At 38.3% G+C, this 12,393-nt stretch overlaps 1 protein-coding gene across 1 annotated transcript in view; it reads left to right on the top strand.

The window, feature by feature from the left end:
- Nucleotides 1–1,246: 1,246 nt before the first annotated feature.
- Nucleotides 1,247–12,393, top strand: part of LOC115528608 (carbohydrate sulfotransferase 9-like) — a 45,623-nt gene continuing 34,476 nt past the window's right edge. The window contains exons 1-2 of the mRNA XM_032595333.1: nt 1,247–1,359; nt 10,403–10,613. Coding sequence (XP_032451224.1) covers nt 10,493–10,613 — 121 coding nt within the window. The 5' untranslated portion in view covers nt 1,247–1,359; nt 10,403–10,492. The remainder of the gene's footprint in view (nt 1,360–10,402; nt 10,614–12,393) is intronic.

Genomic DNA, 12,393 nt, shown 5'->3' on the forward strand with positions numbered 1-12,393 from the left:
GGTAGGTCCACGTTGCTTTCTGCAGTTTCCAGGTGGGATCCATTTTCTTTCTTGTCTTTGTGAGGCCACCTGCATTCCTGGTTCCCTTCCTCCATTTCCACCATCTCCAAAGCTACCAAAGGCTGGTTGAGTTCTCCCATCACCTCACTCTGACCTCCTCTGCTGCTCCCCTCTTACACTTATAAGGACCCCTGTGGTTACATTGGCCCCACCCAGGTAATCCAGAATAATCTCCCTAAATAAATCGGATGATTAGCAAAACCTTCATTTCATCTGCAGCCCTAATTCCCCAGTGCCAGGCAAGGTAACATATTCACAGTCTTCAATGATGAGGAGGTGTCTCTTTGGGGGAGGGGGCATTATTCTTCTGCCTTTAGCATGCACTGTTGTTAAGTTCCTGGTCTTGATAAATTGTTCTCTGGTTACATAAAATGTTATCATTGGAGGAAGCTGGGTAAAGGGTACACAGGGACTCTACTATTTTTTGCAACATTAATGTGACTCTAAAATTATTTCAAAATGATAAGTTTAAAAAATGCTTAAGGATTGAGTGAAAATACATAGAAATTGCTTATAGAATTTCAGAAATTGCACAGTAATAAAATGGATTAAAAGAGTTGTTTAACTTCTAAAATAGTAAATACATTAAGTAATAAATATAAATAAAGGTCACCTTTCTCATTCATTTCAGAGTAATTCAGTCAAGATTGATGGTTTTATGGTTGTTAACCATGAAAAAGGGTCTTTGCTGATGTATTTTACAATGACTAAATAAGATGGGTACTATCTACATTTTCTCCCTTTAAATAAAATATTGTCCATAATTGGCTAAATATCATTAGACTAAATACCACAATTTAATTTCACTATGGTTTATAAAGAAAATATATTTTTAAAAATTTATATGCCCATAATAGCTATCACATAAAAACCTAATTTCCTTAAACCAGATTACCAAAATGCTTTATAATTATATACTGTTTTTACACTTTTCCAAAAGATCATCGCATATTCTGTTTTATTTAATATTTTCTAAAGCTATCAGATATATAGGGCATATTTCATTGTCCCATTTTTGCAGATAAAATTAAGTCTGGAAAGTTTGCATGGGGATTTCTGGTGAAGAGAAGAAAGTATGTTTATGTTTTGGTATTCCTAGTCTGCTCCCCAAAAAGGCCAATGGAAGATCACATTAAAGAAGAAGAAGAAGAAGACAAAGAAGAAGAAGAAGAAGAAGAAGAAGAAGAAGAAGAAGAAGAAGAAGAAGAAAAAGAAGAAGAAGAAGAAAAAGAAGAAGAAGAAGAAGAAGAAAAACATAAAACCAGACTCAATCAGGAACAGAAGTAACAAGCAAAACTGGTAAAATACGCAGAAATTATGAGTCTGTTAGGCTTTGGATGTGGAAGCTGCTGGCCTATCTGGGAGTTTAAATCCTGTGTGGGAACTGGTAGTTAGGCTTATTGACTGGAATACAGCTGCCCCACTATCACCCTAGATCAAAAACTCCAAGCCCACAGTAGTGAACCTTATCTCTGGATAGGAGCCCAAAGTACAATTTGGAGGCTACTGATAAGTAAGGAATGGCAAACAAACAAAAGATGGAGAAAAAGAGAAAAAGGAAAATAAGAATTTAAAAACTATTCCATCCAAAATGAGCTTACTCATAAGAATTCCAAGATCATGGGGGTGCCTGGGTGTCATTTAAGGGTCCGACTTCGGCTCAGGTCATGATCTCACATCAACAGGGTTCAAGCCCACATTGGGCTCTGGACTGACAGCTCAAAGCCTGCAGCCTGCTTCAAATTCTCCATCTCCCTCTCTCTCTGCCCCTCCCCCACTCTCATTCTGTCTGTCAGTCTCTGTGTCTGTCTCTCTCACCCTCTCTCTAAAATAAATAAACATTAAAAAAATTTAATTCCAAGATCATGAATAAATCTAATGCTAAGAGATTTACAAGCAAAATTACAAGCAAAATTTAGTTTTTATTGTGCAATCTGACAAAAACTTTCAAATACATGTAAATAGTCAAAGAGTAAAGGATAGTTTCTAATTAAAGTGTATGAAACTCTCCGGTATGTGTGATTTAGCCAATACCACCAAGCAGTTCTCCATGAACACTGACCAGGTATCACATAAATTTAACTCAATTCTAACACTGTCTACCTGGAGATAGCGTCAGATCCCACAGGTTAAGGGCTCAGTTCTACAAGACCTTTTCACCCTACCGCCCCACACCCACCCATCCTCCACCTCCCCATCCCCCCTACTCCCACACCTTGGGCTTCAGATGCCAGTCACAAGCCCAGATTGTTACTTATACCTCTGACCAGCTGGCTATAGATTGGAGGATCCCACAACCCTCTCCTCAGGTTCCATTAATTTGCTAGAGAGGCTCACTGGACTCAGAGAAACATTTTACTTACTGGATTACTGGTTTATTATAAAAGAATTTATAAAGGATAGAGATGAATAGCCAAACATCAGGCAAAGGTCAGGAACTTTTGTCCCCACAGAACTGAAGTGTGTCACATTCTTGTGGATGCATTCCGGTTCATCAACCTGAAAGCTCTCTGAACCGTGTTGTTTTGGGTTTTATGGTGCCTTCTAATATTACATAGGTACAATTAATTAGATCATTGGCCACTGGTAATTAATTCAACTCTAACACCTCACCTGTCTCCACAAGTCAGGGGTTGGGACTGAAAGTTCCAGGTCTCTGTCAAGGTTGGTTCCCTTGGCAACCTGCACCCACCTGTGGGCTCTGCAAAAGTCAGCTTATTAACATAACAAAAGACACCTTTATCACTTATCACTGAGGAAAAGTCCGGGTTTTAGGAGCTCTGTGTGAGAAACAGAGAGGAAGACCAAATATATATTTTCTATTATAAATAACATCCCAAACATGAAAAGCAGAGAATAATTGTAACCAAACTCAGGGGGTTCACCACTTGGCGTGCACCAAGTTGAACACAACCCAAGGAAGTGTTGAAAGCAAAGAACTTTTTTATTACTTGTTACAAGTAAGGAGACTGGGAGAGTTTTCTCAAAGCACTGTCTTCCCATGGGGTTAGTACAGGATGATTTTATTCAGTGTATTAGGGAATGGAGGGAGCTTACATAAACACTTCAGTTCAATTGCGATCACCTAGCGCGCATCCCCATGCTAACGCCTACATCCTATGTTCAAAAATGATAGAAAACTTGCCCCATTGGAGAGAGCTTAGTATTATAAAGAGCTAAAAGTAACATCAGGACAACTCAGGGGGATTTCAGCTCCAATATAGCTAAAACTGGCTCATTTAAGAGCTATAGGATGAGACATACCTAGCAAGGGACTATCAGGTGTAACACCAAGTTGGGCATCTCCTTGGCTGGAACTGTTCTGCAAAACAAAACACATTCTTTCCCTGCCTTTGTCCCTTCTCCTCTCTTCTGCCAATAGCTTTCAGCCCTCTGATTTGCATAACTTCCTGTTGCATCCTAGCTAAAAAAATGAAACAAGAACAAATGGATATGGAGAAAGAGAAATTAGGATACTGTGAAAGTCTACAGTGTTGGGAAGAATACAATAGGCAGAATACATACTAGCATAGACAAAAATAGATTGGTAAATTAGAGAAGTAGCTCAGAAAAATTAACCCGTATTACAGTTTAGAAAGAAAAAGAATGGTTCTTAGTTTCCAGAGTGCTGAGAGAGAAAATCATTTTTAACCTCAATTCATATTTAACCATACCATCATTCCAGAATGAGGACAAAAATAAGATAATTTTATACATACAAAATCTAAGATAATGTAACTCTCAGGTATCCACTAGCAGAAATATTTAAGGCTGTAGTTCAATAAGAAAGAAAGTGAACTAAGAAGGTATAGCCCTCAAAAATCAACACTAAACACAGAAATTGATAAAATACCAGCAACTTCAGTCACTTAATAATAAATATTGCTTTTAAATAATTGGATTTAAATAGAAAATCTCAGACATAATCAGGGTGAGGAAATAATTCAGTGTCTATTTAAAGCATGCTAAAGTTTCTGTAAAAGCTATAAACTTTATTAGAAAAATTCATACCTAAGAAAGTTTTATTTTTTAACTGCTTAGCTAACAGTAATAAAAATCTATGGATTCAAAGAAATCAGAAAGGAGCAGAGAACATTAGATAACTTTAGGAAAACTATAAGTCTAACACAAGGAGGAGAAAAAAACATTTAAAAAAGGTATAAAATCAATTTAAATTACAAAATATTTAGAAGTGAATGACAACAAAACTACTACACCTAAAGGTGTAGTTTGTAGTTGTAGAGGAAATTCGTGGCCTTATATAAATGTATTTTATGAAACAGAAGATCTAAAATACATGAACTGATTTTCAACTAAAAGACTGAAAAAAAAACCCAGATATCCCTAAGGAAAAGGAATAGAATAAAGAAAGATAGGAGAAGAAATCAGTGAAATAGAGAACAAGAACAAAAAAAGAGGGGGAAGAGAGGAATTACAATATACTTTTAAATAAAACAGACAAATCTCTAGCAAGAATGATCAAAGGGAAAGGACATAAATACATAACATTAAGAATGGAAAGGCGGCTATACCTAGAGCTATGAAAGATCTGTAAAATAATAAGAAAATCTCATGAACAGCTTTATACTGATATACTTGGAAACCAAAAGGACATGATAATTGTGGAGGCAATATAATTTCCTAATGCTGACTAAAAAAGGTAGAATGAGGAATGAGTAAGCAAATAACCATTAACAGAATTAAATCAATAATCATATTCATTTTCCATCCCTCTAAGATAGGCCCAGATGTTTGCACAAAAGTATGACATTGGGCCAATAGAACAGAATAGTGTCTAGAAGCAGTAACAGACACATATAAAAATTTGAAATGTAACAAAATCAGCATTAAAAATCAGTAGTGTGGGGCATCTGGGTGGTTCAGTGGGTTAAGCATCCAACTTGGGCTCAGGTTATGATCTTGCGGGTTTGTAAGTTCAAGCCCTGCGTGGGGCTCTGTGCTGACAGCTCAGAGCCTGGAGCCTGTTTTGGGTTCTGTGTCTTCCTCTCTCTCTGCCGCTCCCCCGCTCACACTCTCTGCCTCTGTCTCTTTCTCACAAATAAACAGTAAATTTTTTTTTAAATCAGTAGTGAAATGATAACCTACTCAATTAATGGAGTTGGACAAATGTTGTTGATAGAGAATGGATACCTTACAACATACACAAAATAAATTCCAGGTGGATTCAAGTATTCAATGCAAAGCAGAACTTTAAAACTTTTGAAAGGAAATATAGAAGAATAATTTTAATATTTGAAGATAAGAAATATTATCTTGGAAAATTCATAGAGAACACAAACTTGGTGTCTCCCATTTCTACCATGCTTTGTGATTGCAAAGCTCCCCATAATGTGGTACATAACAAGTCTCCCTTTTTGGGTTTGGGGGGCTTGTTTAGGTTCCATTACGAATGAAGTCATGCAGTATTTGTCCTTCTCTGTCTGGCTTATTTCACTTAGCATAATGCCCTCAGGTTTCCTCCATGTTGTCCTAAATAGCAGGATCTCCTCAGGCTTTCAATTGGGTCTGCCAAATGAGAGTCACTGACAAGGTAAGGGTAGGAAGAAATTGAGGATGGGTTAGTAATTCTTCTGGTTCCCTTAAAACCCCCTATAGCATGTTGTCTGTGACCCTGTGCAATACGTGACAGCTCTTATCAGCCATCTCTCTCCTTCCAGCCCTGCTCCAGGGTCCAAGAATAGTTCTCTACTTTCTTTCTTCACTTCTAGGAGTGGTTGCTGTTACTCACCCTTAGGAACTACTCTATCCTTTGCTGGTTTCCCAAAACCCTGATTAGTCTTTAGGAATTATCCCATGACTAACCTCCCCACAATTTCATGAGCTTCAGTATATCCTTTCTTTCAAGACTCTAACTGATATATCAAGAAGGAAAGAATGACAAAATTTGATTTAAAACTTTTGCTTAATAAAACAACCACACCACCAGCAAAGGAAAGGAGCGGGGGAGGATAGAAGGAACAATAAGTCACAGACAGGAAGATTTTTGTAATGTCTGTAACTGACAAAGACCTGTCATCCAAACACATAAGGAACTACACATCAATAAGAAAAATGGGGAAGAGGTACAAACAGGAAATTCATAGAGGAGGGAACTAGAATAGGAAAAAAACAAAACAAAACAAAGTAAAAACCCAAGCAATTATAAAGTTTCAGTCCCTACACAACTTGAGAGCCTCATCACATCTTCTGCTTCCTGGGCACCTGTGGGTGGAGAGATGGCTGGAAGATAGGCACCTGAAGCAATCCAGAGGGCTCAGTCTTCAGGCTCATCAGGGAATGACAGCAATAGGGCAGTTGTGGGAGGGGTTACAGAGGAAGTCACTGAGGGAAGAGGTTCAGGAAAAGACCCAGGCTGGGGTGGTATTAATGGAGTTGAGTTTCATGGGAGCCCGGGGGGAGATCCAGGCAAAGAAGTGTGGGTGGGGACAGATGACAGTAAACTTTGTTAGGGCAGGTGGTAAATTGAGAAAGGTCATCCCCAATGGTCTCTTATTTGCTCAGAGAATGGGAAAGAGAGAGAGAATGGCAAGGACTGCTGACATCGTGCAAAGGTGGAGGTTGAGGACAGACAATCTCCTGACTCAGCTCTTCTACACCAAATTGCATCATTGTTCCAAGCCAGCCTTTCTAAATTTCATGACTCCCTCCTTAAAATCATACACTTCTGCTCAACTGGACAACTTATAATTTCCTTTTAAATAAATTGCCTCCATCTAGTATTAGTATACTCAAGTCCCAAAATGCTTCTGTTGGTAACCAGGGTTATTTAAATTAATTTTTCCCATTTTACTGAGATATACCTGACATACAGCCCTGTGTAAGTTTAAGATGCTCAGCACCTTAAGAATGATAAGACTATACTGAGTAATATTCTTTATCCATTCATCCATCGATGGACGCATAGGTTATTTCCGTGTCTTGGCTATTGTAAATATGGCTGCTGTGAACGTGGGGGTGCAGATATCTCTCGACATTGTGTTTTCATTTCCTCCAGATAAATACCCAGAAGTCGAATTGTGGGATCATATGGTAGTTCTGTTTTTAATTTTTTGAGGACCCTCCACGCAGTTTTCCATAAGTGGCTGCACCAGTTTACAATCCCACCACCAGTAGACAAGTGATCCCTTTTCTCCACGTCCATGTGAGCACTGGTTATCTGTCTTTTTCATGATGGCCATTCTAACAGGCTTGAGGAGATATCCCACTGTGGTTTTGATTTGCATTTCCATGATGATTACTGATGTTGAACATCTTAAAAGAGTAATCTTTTAAAGGGTTGGAAAAGAGATAATGCAGTGAAACAATTATTTGTGTGTGTCTTTTATATTCATTTGGGACAAATCAATAGGATTTGCAAATAAAAATAGAAAAAAATTTTTAACAAAGTCACATAATTCCTCTTTCAGGATTCTAGTACAACTTAGACTAAGGATTTCCCAAGTACAACTAGAAAATTAGTTAATTTACCTGTATTTTGTTACTGGAGCTCCACATTGAGTTCAGTGCAACACACACTGTTGAGTACACACTGTTGGGTACCTGTTAGGTTCAAGGTACTGTGTTTATATGATTGGGGAGAGGAAGGAGTTGTATGAAATACAGGAAGCCTTTGACCGTGGAAATGTTGTATAACGCTTGTACATAAAATAGCATTATTCCAAGTAATTTCAATCTCCAGTAGTCTGCACTTTTCCTGCAGGCATAGAGGTAGATGTATGATCTCCAAATAGGTGTGTTTTCCCATCACAACTGACCTTCAGGTTTGCTTAAAGCAATACTGCTGCTCCTCCCGCCTCACCTTTGTTTAATGAGAGCCATTTCCTGATGCCAACGTTGGGTTAATGGACTGAGATGGGAGAAAATCAAACGTATCTCTTCGTTTTACACCAGATTGCCTTTCTGCCTTGTGGCTTTAATCACTCAATCCTACTCACATCTGCCATAATAACAATTATGGGTTTTCTCCTGACTTCTTACCCAGGAGGGTATGTCAGCGTAGAGCAACATCTCCTGAAGAAAGGAAGGGCAAATTCTTCATCTCTTTCCAGCATCGTAGGTAATAATTTTCCTCTGCAAACCCTCAAGGACTACTTCTTTTGGCTTTCTCATCTACTATTCCCACAGGTTCGTGGCTCTGTTCTGATTTATGCGTTTTCTTCTATCCTCTTTCTTCTGAGATAAGTTTTAATTACGTAGACAGATTGTAAAAGTCTCTTTCTTCTTGTAAACAGCTATTTCTCGGTTAGTACTAGATTTTGTTTAACTGGTTTCCTCCTACCCGACTCTTCTCCTGCACCCAGGAATTATGTCTGTTCATTGTTTAACTGCAGCATCAAGACAAGAGAAAGCTGGCTTCTCTTGGTTGCTTTCCTTGAGGGATTCAGTCTTGGAACACCTCAAATTTCAAATCTCCCTCGGGAACTGTTCTTTGTTGCATGTTTGGAAAGCCCGTAAGATTTCAGTTTAGAACCTATATAAGAGCAAGGTACCACCCGTCATATATAGCTGTATGATGATACTCTCAGTTCTACGTATTTAAAAGCTTACCCTATCAAAATCAAGAAAGTGCTTGAAATGCTCAAAAGCCCTCATGAAAATATTAGTAGTTGCCCCTTCCTCAGGGGATTCAAGACCAGTGGATTCTAGAAAGCTCCTCAGGTAATGCTGGCAACCAGTGCTCTTGCTCTGGCCCCTTCTGGGTAATAATTAAAATATAAAGAGGGGCGCCTGGGTGGTTCAGTCGGTTAAGTGTCCGACTTCGGCTCAGGTCATGATCTCACGGTTCATGAGTTCAAGCCCCTCATCGGGCTCTGTGCTGACAGCTCAGAGCCTGGAGCCTGTTTCCGATTCTGTGTCTCCCTCTCTCTCTCTGACCCTCCCCAGTTCATGCTCTGTCTCTCTCTGTCTCTAAAATAAATAAACGTTAAAATAAAATAAAATATAAAGAAAAAATGTATTTATAAAACAACTTTTTGTTGTTGTTCTGCATAAACATTTTTAACTATTTGTTGGATTTCTTTTTTTCTAATCAGGGGATCACTCTACCACATTTCCTTATAATACAGATCTCATAGGTTACCTTTGAAGCCCACCATTTATGTGAAAACTGGTTTTGCCAAGAACAGCTCAATATTATCTTTTAACCAGCCAACAATTTTCCACAGCAGGCTTTTAACTTTTACCTTGCATCTCACGAAACACCTCTTCGAAAAGGCCAGATCGATATTCTCCCAGGAGTTTCTGAGGCATACTTGGAGAAAAAAGAGAGAGAACTTTTAGACACAGCAGTGTGTGTGATGTCCTCACAGTAAAGAAACATTCAGCTCTCCAAAGAGGGGGTGTGGTCTGTAGCCAAGGAAAAGGGCCATGGTCTTTGGCCAGTGCTAGATACAGTGCAAGATACAGCTTGACCTCATTAGCTGGACTATGGAACTCACCAGGCAGGCTGCTGCATATTTGCGTGGCAGTTCATGGGCAGCAGACCTTCTTACCTTGACTTTCGGTGAGAGTACCTAAGCATCCCGATATTGATGCAAGAGCATATGTGTGTTTGTATTTGTCCAAAAGGAGAGTCTGCATTTTCATTAGATTCTCAAACATGGATGCAACTTACAAAAAGTAAAATGTTAAGATTACACTAAATGAGATTGTTGTAAAACAAAGTCATTTCAACATTTCTTTAAATAAAGTAACTTTTCATTGTGGAGGTGGATTTCTGTAATCTGAGGTACACATCTGTACTCCGTGTTATTGTGCGAGAAGCCTTTTAACTTTGACCTTTTAATATTTATCCTTTTAGGCGTTTGAGGGATTTTTAATGTACCCTTTCAGTTGGAGAAATCTATTACTTTTACATGAAAGGGAAATGATAGATTGAACCCTCCATTTTTGAACTTTATGTTATTTTTCAGACATGAAGTGATTTTCCCCTTTTTTTTCTATGAACGTGTTTTTCAAAACTCCTTCAACAGTCTATCCTGATAGGTCTTCTTTCCCCTCACAGTCATCTTAAGGTCACTGGAACCTGCTTTACTCTTTACAATAGAGGGTGGCTTAAGCCTGTCTTTACTGCCCCTAATTAAATGCGAAAGTGTTACTTATTAACTGTAGGATACAGTGAATTCCTTAGATTCTTTAGCTACAATAAAGCTTTATTATAGAAAATGGCCATTTTTAGGGACACTCTCCTACCATCTCTTCTGTCTTCCGAGTGTTAATGGTTCATGTGAGCCCTCACCGTCATTGACATGCTGCATACTTATGCTGTGTTTGGGAAGATATGTCATCAGTAAGGTACAATGTGGATTTTTAATAATTCTAGGTTACTTCATGGAATGAGCACCTAATAGCACAAGAAAGGATCAAAGCTGTATCGAAAAACAAATCATGTGGTCTTCAGAAATGAGGAGAAATGCAGCCATCTGAAATGGTCATGAACCCCAAACAAGTCTTCCTCTCGGTGCTGATATTTGGGGTAGCGGGGCTACTCCTGTTCATGTATTTGCAAGTCTGGATTGAAGAGCAACATACAGGTAACACATCAACCCTTTTCCCCTATTTTGATTATAATGGCCATTTTCAATTAAATAAGCTGTGATGTCTACAGAACTATATAGAAGGTCACCTTATTTCCAGCAACAGCAAAAATTAGACACAAATTAAAATCCCCGGCTCCTAAAAGAAAGGATAATTATGCAATTCTGGTGGGCATTTGCTCCGGGGCTTGGGATAACACTTGGAGTTTTTGTTACCTCAGTAGGGAGCAGCGTGGCCTTTTAGCCCAGTAAGGACTGCTTGTGAAAAATTTGCCTGCTCAAATGTGCAGGGGTGCCTGGGTAGCTCAGTCGGTTAAGCATCTGACTCTTGATTTTGGCTCAGGTCATGATCTCACTGGTTCGTGGGTTCAAGCCCTGTGTCAGGCTCTGCACTGACGGTATGGAGCCTGCTTGGGATTCTCTGTCTCCCTCTCTCTCTGCCCCTCCCCCGTTTGCTCTCTCTGTCTCTCTTTCAAAATAAATAAACTTAATAAAAAAATTTTTAAGTGCGTAGCATGGGTCCTACCTTTGATGTGTCCGCTAAGCATTGGGCACAAACGCAATGAGCTAAATATACAGCTAAATAACTCTTCTAAAATTCCTTCTTATTTTTTGTGTCAATACTCAAAATGGCACATAAATTTTTAATATCTTTACTATAAGGCGGGAGTTTACAAACCCTCTCTGTAAAAGATTGCATAGAAAATATTTTAGGCTTTGTAGACCCTGCCATTTCTTTCAAAATTACTCAACCATGCCAGTATGTCACATGAGCAACCCTACGTTACATGAACACAAATGGACCAGGCTGTGTTCCAATAAAACTTTATTTACAAAAACAGGGATTGGGCTGGATTTGGTCCACAAGTAGTAGTTTGCCAATCCCTGCCAAACTGGTACTTTCATCATCCGGTTTGCCATTGCCACACATTGGGAACACCTCAATCACTGTTAAAATGGATTATGTTTATGATGATTGACTTAGAACATTATAGAAATATATACATATATATATTATAAAATTCAGTTGTCTTCCGTAAGTATAAGTAGACTATGGCTTATGATTGTTATGGAAAATAAAGTAAAAGCAGAACAATTTCTTAATTGTGTCTAATTGTGGCCTATTTTTTAAATCATTCTAGATATAAAGCCCTTAAGAATCTACTCTGAAAGAGAATTCAATACTGAGTCACAAACATGATATTTTTTAAAGTTGTTTCCATTTCTAAATCCCCTTCCTTGGATTATTGTCTTATACATTTTGGATTAATTTATATAGTAACTCTTGTGAAAAGAATTTGCATGTAATTATTTTCTAGAGAATATGTAACATTGTCAAAACTTATTCTTTTTTTTTTTTTTTTTTTAATGCTTATTTATTTTTGAATGAGAGACAGAGCATGAACAGGGGAGGGGCAGAGAGAGAAGGAGATACAGAATCCGAAGCAGGCTCCAGGCTGTGAGCTGTCAACACAGAGCCCAATGCTGAGCTCGAACATATGAACTGTGAGATCATAACCTGAGTCAAAGTTGGATGCTTAACTGACTAAGCCGCCCAGGTGCCCCTGTCAAAACTTATTCTTAATTTCCATTATAAGTTACATGAACTGTAATATTTTCTAAGCTTTTGATATTACTATAATAATTTATCATAACTTATAATATTTCATGAAACCATCTTGATAAAATATAGAGGCTATTTTCTCCTGCAGTATAGATTTTCTAAGCCCTTGGTAGGTGTTTGTTGAATGAATGATAAAAAGATGAATAAATACAC

Source organism: Lynx canadensis, chromosome D3, assembly GCF_007474595.2.
Source record: "Lynx canadensis isolate LIC74 chromosome D3, mLynCan4.pri.v2, whole genome shotgun sequence".
NCBI classification, from domain to species: domain Eukaryota; kingdom Metazoa; phylum Chordata; class Mammalia; order Carnivora; family Felidae; genus Lynx; species Lynx canadensis.